General features: G+C 42.1%; 1 protein-coding gene, 1 long non-coding RNA gene and 1 other non-coding gene across 3 annotated transcripts; all 3 read right to left on the reverse strand.

The window, feature by feature from the left end:
- Nucleotides 1–585: 585 nt before the first annotated feature.
- On the reverse strand, nucleotides 586–13028 carry PABIR2 (PABIR family member 2). Its single transcript, XM_069811423.1, has 10 exons — nucleotides 12560–13028; nucleotides 11981–12059; nucleotides 10581–10637; nucleotides 10156–10199; nucleotides 10021–10075; nucleotides 9693–9794; nucleotides 8297–8385; nucleotides 7665–7729; nucleotides 5163–5259; nucleotides 586–4084 (listed from the first exon to the last, which is right to left on the reverse strand). Exons 1-10 carry the CDS (start codon nucleotides 12673–12675, stop codon nucleotides 3934–3936), a joined length of 855 nt encoding a protein of 284 aa, XP_069667524.1. The 5' UTR covers nucleotides 12676–13028; the 3' UTR covers nucleotides 586–3933.
- Nucleotides 4171–4314, reverse strand: LOC138690801 (small nucleolar RNA U109). Its single transcript, XR_011329591.1, has one exon. It is a non-coding gene; the product is annotated as a small nucleolar RNA U109 (small nucleolar RNA).
- A 583-nt stretch (nucleotides 13029–13611) lies between the features above and the next one.
- Nucleotides 13612–16821, reverse strand: LOC138690741 (uncharacterized). The gene is made up of 3 exons (XR_011329515.1): nucleotides 16497–16821; nucleotides 15954–16011; nucleotides 13612–13766 (listed from the first exon to the last, which is right to left on the reverse strand). It is a non-coding gene; the product is annotated as an uncharacterized lncRNA (long non-coding RNA).
- Nucleotides 16822–16927: the final 106 nt, after the last annotated feature.

The raw sequence follows: 16927 nt of genomic DNA on the forward strand, positions 1-16927 counted from the left end.
TCCACTTACTATGGACAGTTGCCATTTATATAATAGCCTTGGAATACAAGAGGCAGTTTGTATAGCTCCAAAAATATTTCTTGGCCTTTACTCCAAAAAAGCAAATGAAACAGTCCTATGACTTCATGAAATACTTGAACCCATATTAATGCAAAGCTTTTTTTATTATGAAGTTACCAGGAAGATTATATGCAGATGAAATTTCTCCAGGAAAAACAAGTTCGTGTCTTTGTTGTCACACAACATATTAGCAGGGTCTACAGATAAGAATGTGAATATTTGCAAAAAATAATTTCCCAAGACTAGTCTATTGTGTTTGCGCACCAGAATACGAGAGTTCCAAATCCGCCTAAGCCTGCTCAAGTTAACCTCTGCATACAGCCCCCAACGTGGTTCTGTCTAGAGAAATGTGCCAAGCTGAAGCACTTACACTTAAAATTCTAACAACTCAAAATGCTAAAAACATAAGTACTCCATTTTTACCATTACTTAAAAAAAAAAATCCCACTTTACTGTTTTTATACAGTATAGCTTTCCTTGTGCATTTCAAGAATGCGTTTTCCAATAAAGTCTGCAGGACTCAGATTTACATCCTCACCCACTGACAGTTTAATTACTTTCATTGTAGGAGAAAGTATTTAATCACATACAGTCAGAAAAACAGCCCCTTAAATACAAGCTTTTGGGCCCGTGATCCCCAATTTGAAATTCAATGAAGGAGAATGAAACATGCATACTGTGATCCATTTCCTGATTCAGAACACTTGATATTATCAAAACATACAGAGTTCCACAGCTGACACACACATTTTTCTAAACCATTGGTAAAATCCTTCTAGCATTTTAAGCCCACAAACTGAGGATTCAGCGTGCTTCAGATATGATCTAAAGGCAGTGCTAGTCAACGAGCTGTACAAAGACCAATATCGTAATGCTGTGCTAATTAACATATTAAAAATAGTCTATCTAAAATGCTGCTTGAATTATGCTGGTATTTGGTGGTATTTTAACTTTCTTCTCAACAGTTACAACATTAAAGGGAAGTCATCACTGGTGATTCTCAACAACAGATACATATTAACGGTTCCTTCTTTAAAAAAAAAGAGGGGGAGGAAAGACAGGAATTCTCAGACACTCATCATGGCAATTCAGCACAAATAAGTCTGGAGAAGTTATAAAAAACAGTTAAGTGTCAATAGTTATCTATTAAAGCTGACTACCAGCACCAGCTGGCCTTCTTCCCTAAACTGGTATCCAATTCATTACAGACAAGACAGTTAACAAATCCAGAAATGCAACTTTTAGTCAGTTGAGTATGCTGTACTAGCCTTTACACTGCAATAAAGACTGATTCTGTAAGCAGCAGCAACTCACATGCAGTTAAGTGCAAATATCAGCTATCAGAGTATTAGAAAACTTAGTTTTAAAATGAACAAGTGGTCTTACAGCTATGTGTGTGAAACAGAACACGGTCCTAGATGGGACCTATTACATTACACAATGACATTCATTCTGAAAAAACAGACAGTGTGTGGGGGTATTACATATATATTTTATAAAAGAGCAATGTCTTCTGAAGAGTGGAGGATAGCCAGAACACTAAAAAAAAATGCTGTAACAAGACTGAATATTTGTGCGTTTGCTTTATGAGGCTTACATTCTAATGTTTACAAAGGCCAGCACTTATATAAGACTCTCCACTAACAAACAAATCTGGAATACATCAATTGTACAGGTAAGTCAGCCAAAAATAAGCAATAGCTATGCTCTTCTGCTTTAAGAAAGCATGCAATAGGTTTCCCCCTTCTGCCACCCCTTGTTCAGATTTCTAAAATCACAGTACCAATAAGAGCACAGTATAATGAAACTGGGGCACAGGTAACAGGTTGAATTTTATCACAGACTGTTTATCAATATTTCGCAAATGTAAAAGCAGCCTTCTTTTCGCATCAAGAAGGCAGAGAAGATACAAGCATGAATAAAAAAATAATTAAGCAATTTAAGACATCAAAAATTCAAGAAATAGCACTGTGCATATACAAATAAAATTAACATTCAATACTGTAGAGCTCATTTAAAAATGGCACCAATGGACAATATGTTACAATATGCACATTTATTTGAGGTGGGGAACTAAAGCTCCACAGGTGAAAATGATAATACAAGTAATAGTGCCACTGTCGGCCCATTATGGTACTTCTTACAATTTAATGGAAACACTTTTAAAAATAATCTGGTATGTACACATCTTCTGGAAACTCAACGGCTTCTTCAGAACAGAAAAAACTATGGTTCTCCCCCTCCCCTTTTTAGCCAGACAGTATTGCCAAAGATTGTGCTCACTTTTAAAGCACATAATCTTTTCAGTGCTATTTTCTTTCAGAAAGATCAGAAGTTGTACTTTTAGGTAACAAAAGCATTTATGTTACAAACATTCAAAAATGGAAGCTTACGATTCTGGCAGACAATGTTGCGTATTAAATACAAACCAGCCAGCAATTACTGAACATAAAAAACTTATTCAATCATAAAAAAATACTATAATTCATCACCACAGACTTTTTACATAGTTATAAATAATAAATAGCATAACACAGTAGATTACAAACGGATTTATTTTGCCCCGTTAAAGTCTTTAAAAAGTAAAATATCTATTGTCTTACCTCAGACTGACCAAGGTACTGTATCTAGACTACTCGTTGCTCAAATATAACTCCTTAGCCAAACGATTTGCAGAGCTCGTATTCAACCCAAACTTTTAAGTCTTTCCTTAAAAATCAAATGTTCGTTTAGCTGCTTGCCCTGCTCATGACCACCAACAAAGGTACAAACGCTGCACACAGCAGCTGCAAAGGGAATTACTTTGGCTGCCATCTCACAGCAGAGTTGGGACTGCCCACAGCACCTTGCAACGGAGCACACATCTCGGAAAGAAACACTAAGGAAAGCAGCATCGACGACAGATTCTGGTAAGCACTCTACAAACAAGCTGTACACAAAGGACTTTTCCCACCCACCCCTCTGGTTTACATTCCGTAATTTTGTAACAATGTCCCCTAAGGCACAAAAATACCTATGACCTCAATGCCACAGGAGACATCGATGGTGCCATACATGGTTCTCCTACACAGTAGTTTATTTAAACTTAGTTATCTGCACTGTATGTCTTGGATCGAGGCGTGGATTAGTTTTCCTTGGCCAAACCTTGCTGAATATTGACCTTATTTCATATAATCCGTAGGATAAAGGATCTGGGGAGAGAACTATGCAGCTACTTGAATCATGTTCGTGGAGTATTGTTATTTCTTCACTGATGGCAAAAGTGCCAGTCATTAGTTATTTTGTTGTGGTCTTTTTTTTTTTTAATGTAATAGAGTGATATTTCCACACCCACTCTGGTCTTCTGTAATAAAAACGACTAGCAGCACTAAGAAAAGAAAAGATTTTTCTTCTCCATTCGATAAGAGAATTCGAAGCTAGTGACTGAAAAAAAGCAATGAGATTAGTTTTACTCAATGGTAGAAGTGCCAGAGAATAAATTAGTATTTTCAAATCCTTCCAAACCAAATTCTTTCCCTAGACATAGTGACCACCATAATGATAGAAGTATTCTCCTAAAAATTGCAACACTAATAGGTAGATACCTATTCTCAGAATCAAAAAGTGTATGCAAGTTCCTGAAAGCAAAGAGTTAGTATAATCTGAGCAGACATCTTGTTTAAAAAATAAATTCGCAAAACCAGACATTAATATGGTCTACAATGTCCATTAAATGGATAAATCAAAATCACTGGAAAGTCGCCAAGGATTACAGTTACAATAATTTCTCCTTTTCATAATCCTTGTGTTAATGGTTCAAGGATCAGAGTTCGTTTCTCTGTACAGGTGTACAGTAAGGGAACAGCACAGCCGGACACTGATTCAGAACTTAAGTCACTTAGGTGAGAGATCATCCATCAAAATGAATGAAGAGCATGAATTTGAGCATGTTACTGGAGACTCTGTGGTTATGCTGCCTTTAGTCAGTGAATCAGAGGAAGAGCCAACACTGCTGCTACTCCCATCAAGAATATCTGAAGACAGGCTGGGGAAAAAGAAAAAAAGGTTATTTAGTAACACAGGCATGATGACTTTTTGTACAAAGCTAATGTACTTTCACCTTTGTAGAGAAGATGTAGGAGACCTATACTACCACTCAGTCTTTACTGCAAGACTGGCAGCCCTGAAGACTCCTTGTTTTCTGTAGCATGTTATATATATATTCATGCTCCTTATGGGAATGAGGAGCAGAATTTTTTTTTTTTTAACATGCAGCATAAATTATGACTCTGATTTTAATCAGTCTCAGAAAGGAGGTGACAACTAATGAGGATAAAACCTTACAAGGTTATAGGAAAGGAATAATAAGAATCTAATCAGCAATGCAGCAAAGATGTCATTAATTAGCTAGTATGTTCTTTAATGTTGCACTACTCAAAGCAAGATTTGGAAGCCTATTTTTCCCTTCTAGTTGGATTTTGAAGTCTTGATACAAGATTTCAGAGCACATAAATTGATTCTTTTGCAATTTAGCTAGAAGCAACACGAAGAAAATATTTCTAGGCAGTTTCAAGTCTGTAGGTAAACTGAAATTATAGTAATAGAGTTGATATTTTAGAATACTTTATCTGACTCTTGACACAAAAAAGAACTCAGCTTTTTATGATCGTAATATAGAAAGGAGACAGACTATAACACAAAAATCATGAATGTATCAACATGAACTATGTAACTGCAGTAAGTATTCACACACACATTTTCTAAGTATTCAGATAAGTACCACAGATACTGTATGTTGTAGGCAGTGGTCATACTGAAATGACAAAGCATCTTTTAATGCAAAGTAACTTTGCTTATGAATCAACAGGGATTTGTAACAATTACATACTCAGTATAAAAGTTTTGATACAAAAAAAATCTAGGCTAGAGGTTCCTCAGGAAGAATTGATCAAAGGAGCAGGAACATTGTCACACTATACTACCACAGGAATAGTCCCCAGTAATATGCATACGCAAGCTATACACAAAGTATTTTTTTCTGGAAAAAAACAAACAAAACAAGAAAGCTTTCAATAAATGCACGTTCCCTATTTTGGCATTTCAGGGCACATGAAATATTTTACCATGAACTGAGATCTGTCAGATGTGTAACATCTGGAGAAAGCATGTTGGTTGTTCCTTGAAAAAGTCTCTTTGGCTGACTTTCAGTTTCCATTTCACCTAAGGAAAACAGTGCAAATAATCAAATTCACTTGAGTCTCTGGAACGTCCATTTAATATTTGTCTATTGTAAAAGAGAGGTTTGTCCTGCAATAGAGCAAGGTTGCATTTGTAACAAGTCCTCTAATTCAGCCAACCAAGCACTTGGGTAAGACATTAATTTGATCCTAGCTGTTGTTTAACCATCCAGTCCATCCTTAACTAATGCTTCAGCAGTATCTGAGGGGCTACAATGATCTCAAATACATAAAACTAGGCACTTGCTACTTGGACTACAATCAGACAAAATAATCTAAACCAAACCAATTACTGTGACTTAATTTTAAGTAGGCTGTTGAGATGAGGCAACTGACATAAGCCAAAATACGGAGATTAAAATTCTTAGTGATTATGAAAATAGGAATGCCAGCTTAGTTCACAGTTTCACCCTCCTGCATACAACAAATTCTGATGCATATGTACACTTTTACAGAAAAGCTGAACAGAAAAAAAATGGGCATGCGTATGCATTTTCACTTACTCATCATGGATCAGACTATCTTTGTACCTGTAATCGTCTACTGACATTAAAAGATTAAACATGATGAGGAGAATTCATATAATCTGTTTAGTATAATCTGCCCTGAGAATGAACTAGCTCATTAATAGCTTCTGTACAATAGACATGTTTGGAAATATCATGAACTTGCCAATAACAAGCTTAAAAAAGAAAACCCTCTCAGCTACAGTATATTTTTATTTTGGCAACAAAACCATATGAAATGGGAATACATTTTCTGGCTTTTTACCCACATTTCACAGCAATTGTGGTGTGAGAAAAGCCGACAGAAGTTAAGCATTATAGCCAACCAGTATATATTAATATGTTATGGAAGAGAATTATACCACCACTTACTTTATAAAAGACTGATAAACACACACACACCCCCCACAATTTCCTATTTTCCTTTAGCCCACAGGGATACATTCACTTCTTTGAAGTGAAGGAATAACAGCTTCTATCAAGCGGAACGGACAAAAAACATTTATAAAATACTTGGTCTTATAAAAAAATGAAGAAAACCCAAACCACCAACTTTGGTAACTCTTTTGCCACTCGAAATTTCACAAAGACAAATCTGCACTGCTACAACACATTGCACAGTCTACCAGTATTAATTCCCTATAGCAGTGAAATGTTCTTCAGCGCATTGTTTTCTTCCCCCCCACATATCATGGCAACAAACTGACACCATGTCCTGTCTGTAGAATATAAACCATAAAGCTACTGCTAAAATTCAGAAAATAACAGGATTATGTATTTAGGAAAAGAAATTAGGTTCATTTAAATGGATTAGATGTTTTAGAATTAAGTAACATTTTGAAAATTCCTTGAAATTTCGAGTAAAAAAGGCAAACTTGTATCTCTACTTTGTAAAAGATGCTCCACAGGAAGACATGGATAGGGTGAGGAAAGCCTGCCCTTTACCTGCACTGTTTCTAATACAATCTGTGTAAAGTCTATTGTAAAACATCTTAAGTAAAACAACGCAGTATGAACACCTATTCCCTACTGATCATTGAGCTTAATAAACTTTTGTTCAATTTTTAATGCTTCTAAAATTCACAGAAAACAACAGCCAAGATAGAATTGGCCTCTATGAGAAAATTACTCTCTCTCCCCTGTCAATTCAATATAAATTAGACAACATTCTTTATCTGATAGGACAAGCAGTCCTAAAAAAAACAATAAACAGTAACTTTTCTCAAAGGCTAAATATAAGTCTTGTACAATAAGAGGACATGCTTTTGGTGCAGTTAAGAATGCCTTAGTTTAAAAAAAATATGCAGAAAGAATAAGCATAGCTAGAGGCACACTTGTAAATATCTCAATCTTACAGTTCTGTTATGGAGACTTGTTCTGGGATGTAATCTGAATATCCTTAACATGAAATACTTCCAGGAAAGAATGCAGTTTTCCCCCTTCAGGAGGAAAGGGCACTGATCTATTCCATTTCTCTAAACACTCACCTTCTGAACTTTCAGAGTAAAAACAAACATTCAGTACTAAGTTTAGAAGATACTGCATGATAAGCAACATTCCTAAGATGATCTGAAGGGTGTGCACCATACAGTGGTACTCTTAGGAATGTCAGGGCTTACGAATATTCATAACATTTAATTTCATGTGTAATAAAGTTTGCCTCTTTCAAGCAGTAGCTGCTTTTAAAGTTTTTCATTCTTGTGTTTTAGACTAGCTACTTTACATTGTATTTTCAAGTTACAATGGGCAAATTCCAGTTCACTGTGGATACAAGTGCGTTATATTTACAGAACAACAACAAAAAAATATGGGGGAGAGAGAAATGTATCCAGCTGCAAAACTACATCCTTATTAAAACATCTGATAATGTAAACACACATACCTTTTCTTTTAATGGGGCCGAGAACACTGGGCCTGATACAGTTGATTGGACTTTGACTCCTCCTGCTAGAGAGAGACAGTACTGATACTCAGTCAGGCCTGTAAAGGTTCCAAGTCTGAACACCACCATACCTACCATCAAATCAACACAACCACATCATATGAAATGTTCTTTAAAACTATTCCTGCACAGCTGGAACGCTTAGGGAATGTAAATACATAGATAACAAAGAAACGCTGCCCATTAGAGCAGATTATCTGCCACACAAAGATGTAGTAAATTTTCTAGGGTTTTCTCCTTCCCTTAGTGCATCACATCCTCATTTCAATCCACATCTAAATCGTGTGTAATATTGTATAAAACTGATAGGCTGACAAAGTTAATAAAATTCATCTGAAGTACCTCGGAATTTCCCCACAAGTTACCAAGTGTAGTTTAAACTTGACACAGGCTCCTATAAAGCTACCTACCATTGGCAAAGGTTGAACTTTCAGAGCATTTTTATGTGGCAATACTTTAGTTATTGTAAAACTAAAGTCTCTTTTAATGCCTTAACATCAGCTTTAACTGATCTTTGTGCTAGCCTTGGAATTTAAGCCAATGTATACCTGTTACTTGCAGATGTTACTTACTTGGAGAATCGCCTTGTTGGACTGGGAATAGGACTTGGAGGTAATCCATTACTGCTCACAAACATTTGCAATGATGGTGAAAAACATTGCTGCAGAAAAAGTCACATTAAGATGCTTCAAAATTTCCTTTTAAATACTCAGGTGTTTCACCCCACCCTCCAAACAAAACATCCCCAGCTAAAGAAAAGCTAGTAACAGAATAAGGCAGAGATAATCAAATACAATCTTAGAAGCATTAAAACTTAACTTGCAAAAATACACTGGCTAATGCAATACTGCTCAGATTAACCTAAAATTCAAACCCACAAGAAATCTGAAATTGAAATAGACACTGTTTTCTCAATAAGACAGTTGTTTCTGTTCTACCTGTTACATTTAGAAGCAGCAGTACAGTACTCAGGGCTTACTTCTTTCAAGGAGCTTGTTAAACAAGTTGAGTTTACTCAAAATACATCTGACTTGAAAATTTAACACAATACTCCAGAGTAGAACAGAGTATTTAGCCCTGTGGTCCTGCAGCTAATCTAAGCTTAGCCCATGAATGCCCATAGCGAAGCACAAAAATGTTTCTGTCAAGTTATCTACTACTGCTTTACAGTCGTGATTCCAAAGGTACGGGACCAGCTGTCAGCATCAGTGTTATACTAGGAACACATTTACCCAGCACTAGTATGTGGCTGCTCTGTGCATCAATACTGGTTAAGAGGCATGCAATAAAATAGTAACAGTACAAAAGCACAACCACAAAAGAGGGTGAAAACAAGGTCACGCAGCCCATCTTTAAACCCAGTTGCCAGTTTCTCTGTGCTACATTTCAGTTCTCCAGTCCTCACTGGAAAAAGTAGTTTATCCACCTCTTCCCTTTCTCCAGCATCTGCCATCAGTCTTCAGTGCAAGTTCAGCACGCTCAAGTCCTTCACAGTGAGTTTATGCCTCCCTTTCCATAACCGATGGACGTATTTTCATCCTCCTCACCACACAGATTGCCTACACTTTTACCCTACACATACAAAACATTCCAATTTTGGTGCTTCTTCCCCAGCAATCCCCCAATTACACAGCTGAAGATCATGTCCAAATCTGATTACCCTAATGACCTCCAGCTTCCCTGGAACCAGAACCCTAACTCATCCAAACACCACACAAAGAGCAGCAACTGAAAATATTCAGTGTGACAGAACTGGCACACTGCTTAAACTGTGCAGGCTATAAAGATGGCAAGCATCCGATTCTTAGAAACCAACAAAATGTGGGTTTGGGGGAGTTGGGGTTGTTGTTTGGTTGTGATTTTTTTTTTTTAAACTATCAAACAATTTGTGAAGTTACACATCTTCACAGTTCACCTTGGTCTCAAATTATAAAATCTTCTCTCATTTTGGTATTCCACTTATCCTACCTTTCCTATCCCTCTTGTTGGTGAAGGTGCAGGAGAAACTGGAATGAAGTCTATTCTCTTTGGGGAGGAAGATTTCTCAGACTTGTCCAAGTCATTGTCGCTCTGTAAATACAAGGTTTCAGACTTAACACTGGCACAGAACATTACCTTAGAATCCAAGGCACAACCTTCTAATGAAAGGTCATCGGGCCAAATGCACAAAACAGCCAAAGCAGATGAACTTAAGTTCTTCATAAATGATTTTCACAGTTAACTCCTCTCTTTCCCTTAAATTCATCAGCTGAGTGTAAAAGGAGAATTAAATAGGAAACATCTATAAAGAGATTACCAGGCTCAAGCTTTCCTCCCATGACTGGCTTATCTGCATTGCTGTTTGCACTTCCCTAGAATACAAAAAATCCCATCAGTAGCTACAAAGAGGATAACTCTGGCTATTTTATCATCTTGTTTCAGTAACACTCACCTTTCGTGTGCTGCTTCTCTGTTCATTAAATCCACTCCTTCCTCCTGCAGGAGATAAATGTCATAAGTTTTCCCATAATGTTTGATTCATCACAGGTACTTGCAATAACACTCGTGATTCAATCATTTGCTATTAGACTTGAAATATGAACAGTAGGACCACTCCAGAAAGAAGAGGTTGCTACCAGCCCAGCTCACCATTTCTCTTGAATGAAAAAACACTTCAAAAATGCAAAGTACTTTAAACACAACAACAATAAGACTTGCAAGGACACTTCCTTGTTGAAATTAAGTCTTAAAAAAGACTCTGTTTCCTCTAGTACTTGAAAAACTCAACAGGAAAGAAACTCCCATTAGGTACATACTTCAATATTATATAATACTTTTCATTCTGTTACTAAATATACAGATAAAAACTACACTTACCCTTCTGATCTGATGAAGTCGGCTACTAGGAATACGAATAGGAGATGATGACAACAACTGAAAAAAGTGACAGCCAATATGATTAAATCACACATCAACAGCTTGCATGCATCCTATTTACCATCACCTACATTCTTAGTGAATTAAAAATGAGCTGTACAACTACACGCAGATGACTCAAATAATGTTGCAAAAAGAAAACACTGACCTTCAAGAGAAAAGACTTGTTTTACCACTTACAAATTCATTCTGTCACTCAGCAAGTGGCATAGATCTCAGACTTGCAAGCAGACACTGCTTACCATCTCAAATACACAAATAGCTATATATGCCATTTAGACAAGTGAGGTATTATAAATGGAACTATAAATGTTATACAATTCCCTACTGCCTAAAGTAAGATGACAAACTCCTGTTCTAACTTATTCAACCAGTTGGCTATTATAAAGGAGAAATATCAATGTTTCAGCTCAGCCTTGAACAACACTCCCCAAAACTTTACTTTTGCGATTTGTCAATTGCATATAGTTTTATGCATCTAATTGCTCTGGAACTTTGGCTACCACCACATACATATGGGCCAACAGTTCCCACTCTAGATGCCCATGTGTCTACTGTAACACCTACTGATTTGAGTTTCAAAATTTTGGATCCTTACTTTTAAGAAATCTCATGACAGAAGATTTTAAACTAAAATTCCATCTCACTTTTTCTGAACAGAAGACATAGAAGAAACCTCTTTCAGGACTTTTAAGCTCTACGGGTTTTGAGGAAAGCAACACATAATCTTCACTATGCTCTAATGAGAAAGAAAAATTTTAGTGAAAAAGAGCATATAGATCCCTGAGTTGACAAGGGAAGGGTGAAAAAAAAGAAACGCAACATCTTTGAAAAGTTAAACAACCGCAGTACTGTATGCTGCCAGACTTACATAGCAGAGGGAAGAATATCACCCAGCAAATGAATTCCCCTTCTTTAAATGATTTTCTGACGTCTAGCATTCAACATTGTGACAAGAGCGGCCACGTCAAACAAACAGGTCAACGAAGACTTGTGAGTCTCTCTTCTATTTTTACAACAAATAAAACACCCTTACAAGACTTTTACTTGTGACAGCAATTTTCCCTTCCAACCCATGATCAGGTCCAAATTAACTTTCAGGCTGTACTTAATACTGGGAATCACACACAGCTTCAGCTCCTGTTGTCTTCTTGGGGACATACAGTTAATATACCAGTATTATTTCATGGCAGGTTGCAGTTACAGGTGAAAAAATGCATATTCTGCAGCCTGGAACCTTGCTAGGATGCTTAGTGCACATACAAATCAAGTCTAACTTCATTTCTCCAGCCCAATTATTTCTTGTTAGGTGTAAACAGAACATGCTTAAGATTCCTTACCATACTGTGGCGGCTCATAACTGTTGTACTGTTCCTGCGAGTTCGCAACACGTAAGGCTGAAAGACCTGCGAGTTGTCACTGGAGGGGAGGGGGGGGAAAAAAAAGTTTTATGAATAACTTCCTAAGGCGTGCTTTACTTAAAACTACACAGCCCAGTCTCCAGTGCACTGGAAACATCCGTCTTATTTCAGAAGCACCACGTTCCCGGAGGCAGCCCAGCCAGCTCTCTCCTCCGGCCAGCCTGCGGGGGTCCGCACAGGGCGGCTCCGCAGTTACACCAAGTAACTCGCCGCCTTGACTCGAGCCCCGCGCCGAGCAACACGCCGCACGTTTCAGAGGCCTGCACCGCGCCCCAGCCACGGCGCAGGGAGAGCGGGGGGCCCGCACCGAGCCCGGCCCGGCAGCGGGGCTCGGCACGCTCCGAGAGCGCGGGGGGCTGCGGCGGAGGCCCGGCCCGTGCCGCTCGAGCGGCCGAGCCCCGCCGGGCAGGGCGCTCCCGGGGCGGGCCCCGCTGCCGCCGGCGGGGCTCCGGGGCCCGCCGCCGCGGGCCGGGCCGGGCCGGGCCGGGCGGCGCTCACCTGAGCCCGTGGATGAGGGGGGCGCTGTTCGATCGCCTCAGGCCGCCCCCGTCGCTCGGGGCCGCGGCGCTCCCCGGCGGCAGCTCCAGGTCCAGCTCCATTTTCTCCTGAGCCATCGCGGCGGCGGCTCCGGCGGCGGCTCCGGCTCCTCCCGCTCCGCCGCGACGCCCATTCACTGCCGGCGGCCGCAGCGGCTCCTCATGCCGCCGCTGCCCCCGGCCAGGCGCGGCGCGGCCGCCCCTACAGGCCCCGCGGGCGGCGCCGCAGGCAGAGTCCGGGGGCGCGCCGGGCCCGGCGAGGGGGGCGGCCCCAGCAGCGCCCCATGCCGGGGGCGGCCCGGGGGGCGGCCCCTGCTTCCCCCACCCGCGCTCGCCGACCGACGAGCTCGACGATGCCGCTGCCGGTGCCGCCGCCTCCACAGGGGAGCGAGCGCCTCGGCCCGGACACCCCCCCGCGCCCGCCGCCCAGCGCGCAGGCGCGGGAAAGCGGGCGGAGGCAAAGCTGCCCGCCTTCCACGGCGCATGCGCCCTGCAACCGCATCCCGCCACCGCGCATGCCGACGAGACCGGCATCGGGCCCGAGCGGCAGCCTCGGCTGCGTCCGGACTCCCGACAGGCTCCGGCGCGGGAGCGCGCGCTGACTGGCCGGCGGGGCAGGGCGTGTGTTTTGAAACGCTACAATGGGCGCCGAGACGGGCCCGGCGGGGGCGGGGCCCGGCGGGGCGGACGCGCCGGTTCGAGTCCCGCGGCGGCCAGAACGAGCCTCGGTGTGCTCTTAACGGGCCGGGCAACGGGCTGGGGTCCTGCCCTCCCCGGTCTGGCCCACGGGGTGAGCGTCCCTCTCTTCAGCTTCCATCACGCGGCCTTTCCCGGCGTTTTCTCCCAGTTTGGTTTTGCTGCTGAAGAACGCACTGCATTTTTAGCGAGCCGCGAGAATGCGAGCCTCCACGCCGTTTTCCGAAAACTGGCGTAAAGTTCGTTATGAGACGCGTCATTCTAGTTCTTGGCTGCGTTTCGGTTTTGGACCGACTGTTACCAAGAGATCAAAGTATCTAAGTTTGTGCTCACTGATTTTTATTTTCTGTAATAACAATTACAACACACACATTTGTCTCCTACGTGCAGGGGGTCTTCAGGGTCTTTACCAGCACCAAACTTATAAAGGTTTTCATTTTCTCCTGGGAAACAGCAATTCTTTTTCCAGAGTGCTAGATACAGAAACAGTTAAGATGGAAAAGTTAGGACTTTTCATCATTTCAACTTTCGTAAGTGAGAACACGGCTATACGAATTACTCTCTTGCTTCAAAATGATCAACGGTAGATGTTCCTAGATAAGCGAGTACAACTATTGCTTATATAGGTTGCTCTTCGTTATGGTACCTCCTTGCATTTTTTGCTAATCAAGACCAACTCGAGTGTATTCCATTTTTCTACTTTCAGAGACGGTGCGTTATGTCTCATCAGCTGTTTTTGTTGATGCTCACATTTCTTGCGTTATGCTGACACTACTAGTGTCCTGGTTTCGGCTGGAATAAAGTTAATTTTCTTCTTAGTAGCTGGTACAGTGCTGTGTTTTGGATTTAATGTGAGAAGAATGTTGATAACACGCTGATGTTTTCAGCTGTTGCTAAGCAGTGTTTATGCTAAGTCAAGGACTTTTCAGCTTCTCATACTGCCCTGCCAGCAGAGGCTGGGGGTGCACAAGAAACTGGGAGGGGACACAGAACGGACATCTGACCCAAAATGAGCCAAAGGGGTATTCCATACCATATGATGTCATGCCCAGTATATAAACTGGGGGAGTTGGCCGGGGGCACCATGGCTTGGAGATTGGCTGGGCATCGGTCAGCAGGTGGTGAGCAATTGTATTGTGCCTCAGTTGTTTTGTATATTCTATTATTATAAATAATGTTTCCCCTTCCTTTTCTGTCCTATTAAACTGTCTTTATCTCAACCCACAAGTTTTACTTTTTCCCAATTCTGTCCCCCATCCCACTGGGTGGGGGAGAGTGAGCGAGCGGCTGTGTGGTGCTTAGTTGCCAGCTGGGGTTAAAACACGACAGTTAGGTACCTGAAAGGATTTAACAGGCCCACGATTACATTTTAAATATTTTCAGGATTTTTCAGTATGTATTTATATTGAAAAACCTGGAGACAAAATTCCTTGTCTTGTATTACATTCACAGTCCTGTGCCAGTGCTTACACTATGATATATCGCAGCCAGCAATGACGCCTTTTTGCGAGATGATACAGAATGGCCATCTCCTCCAAAGATAAACAAGGTAAATAACCTAAAACTCTATTTTGCTTGATTTCTTATCATTAGGGGAAAATTAAGATCTGTTGCTGCAAAAGGAAAAGGCTGTTTACCACCTCTCACTGCCACCATTCACTAAAAGCAAGGCCACAATTTTGAGCTTTAATAAACCTGCACCATTCTCCTTGTCTAGCGCTTCAGCACAAGCATTTCGTACGACAGCTGGAGAGTGCCCAAAAGGCAATTCAAGTGACGGTATCTAGCAAAACTCCTAGCCCTGAACGGAAATCGACCCACATGTATGTTGGCTCTGGTAATACAAAAGCCACCTGCAAAATCTGACTACATCACCAAGCTATGTGGATTTTACTATCTATTATTATTGTAGAGTTATTATAACATGTCCTTGCCATGACGGACAGCAAAAAGCTTTAAATGCTATGTACCAGGATACCGTTAAGGAAAAAGTCAACAATATCCGAAACGTGGCCAAGAGCTCAAAAAACATCTGCTTCACATACTCAAATTTTTCAGTGCCAGGAACTGACACATCAACTTACTACCCGCCCAGGGTTTACTATAGCCAAGAGAACCTTAATGGGGCTATATATACAAGAGAAAGTAGGGACTGTCAAGGTGACCCTCAAAGGCCGAAGGAGGGTATTGAGGCAGAGAAAAGGAGTTGTGGCTGTGAGACAGCGTGCTATGGAATAGAATGAGGTAAAAGATGGAAATGAGGAAACGACAAAGACCTGAATTAGAGAAACAGCACAAATGACCATGGCAACAGGGATTAAGAAAGGGGAGAATATGTTAAACAGAGCCTTGGGAGGTTACAGGTGAAGGATGGAGATTCAAATTGTAGGAGGCTGGGAGAATGAGCTAGGTGGGTACTGTCATACAGAGGGACTGGTGGGCATAAAGTTACGGTGTGAATGATGATGTGGGAGATATTTGATAGTATCAGGGAAATATCCTCGTGTGTGAAATAAACACAGCCACTCGAAGTTACAAAATGCCATCAGCCTTAGACAAATTAGTAAGCATGTGACCCGTGAAAAAAATGTTTTAGCTATCTATTATCTACCGTTCTTCTCTGGTTATTTTTGTTCTTAAAGACGGCTTGAAAATCTCACCTGGAATATAAGCTGATGAAGAGATGTCTGGGCCTGCAAAGAACCATCAGCTGTATTTCTGAGAAGTGACAATGGTTGGGTATTAACTCAGATGCTTAGTTTTCGATATTTAAAGGTCAGCACTGTAGCACTTAGCAAGAGAGTACTAACAAACACACTTTAGGCACCTAAAATATTTACATCTGAGCTGTAAATATCTAGCTACAGTTAGCTAAAATGATTTCACTACAGTTAGATGGATGGGTACGTGGCAACAGGTAAGTATTGATGTTGACACTTAAGACAGTAAGTGCACGAGGGCAGAATTGCTCTCTACACAAATGTTTAGGTTGGGTTTGACAGAAACTGCTATGGCGTAGAAAAATAAGGGTACAGAAGTCTTCTATAGCACTGAGTACCTGTGCCTCAGAGCCGAGCTCCACGCATGTAACTGTAGCGGGGGGCGGTCTGGGCCAAGCCACCGGCCTGGGGTCTCCCACACGCAGCAGCCGGGCCAGGCGACCCCCGGGGCGGGGGGCCAAGGGCGTTTTTAAGCTTTCTCACCTCTTGGAGTCGCGGCTGTACGTCTCCAGGCACAAGGGAGCCCCGGCACCCCGCCCCCGGCGGGCAGTCCCGCTGGCAGGCCGCGCCCGCCGCTCGGCCACCTCACCTCAGCGGCGGAGGCCGTGCCTTTCCCTCCCGCCTCATGTCTCCCAGTGATTTTGGGTTGGCCTCGCCTGAGAAGCTCGGCGGGAACGGCAGCACCAAAACCCGCACCCCTCCGCACACCCGGCTGCCCGCAAGCCCGGCGGCAAAGAGCCCCGGGGAACCGGGCCGCCCCGCCGCTAGCCCCAGCCCCGACGGCGGCGGGGACGCTGTTGCGCATGCGCCCTGCCGCCGCGGGGCCCACCGGCTCGGGCCCGCCGTGCGGGGTGGGCTCCCTGTGGCGCCTGCGCGCTGGGCGGCGGGCGCGGGGGGGTGTCCGGGCCGAGGCG

The sequence above is a fragment of the Haliaeetus albicilla genome, chromosome 23 (genome assembly GCF_947461875.1).
Source record: "Haliaeetus albicilla chromosome 23, bHalAlb1.1, whole genome shotgun sequence".
NCBI lineage: Eukaryota > Metazoa > Chordata > Aves > Accipitriformes > Accipitridae > Haliaeetus > Haliaeetus albicilla.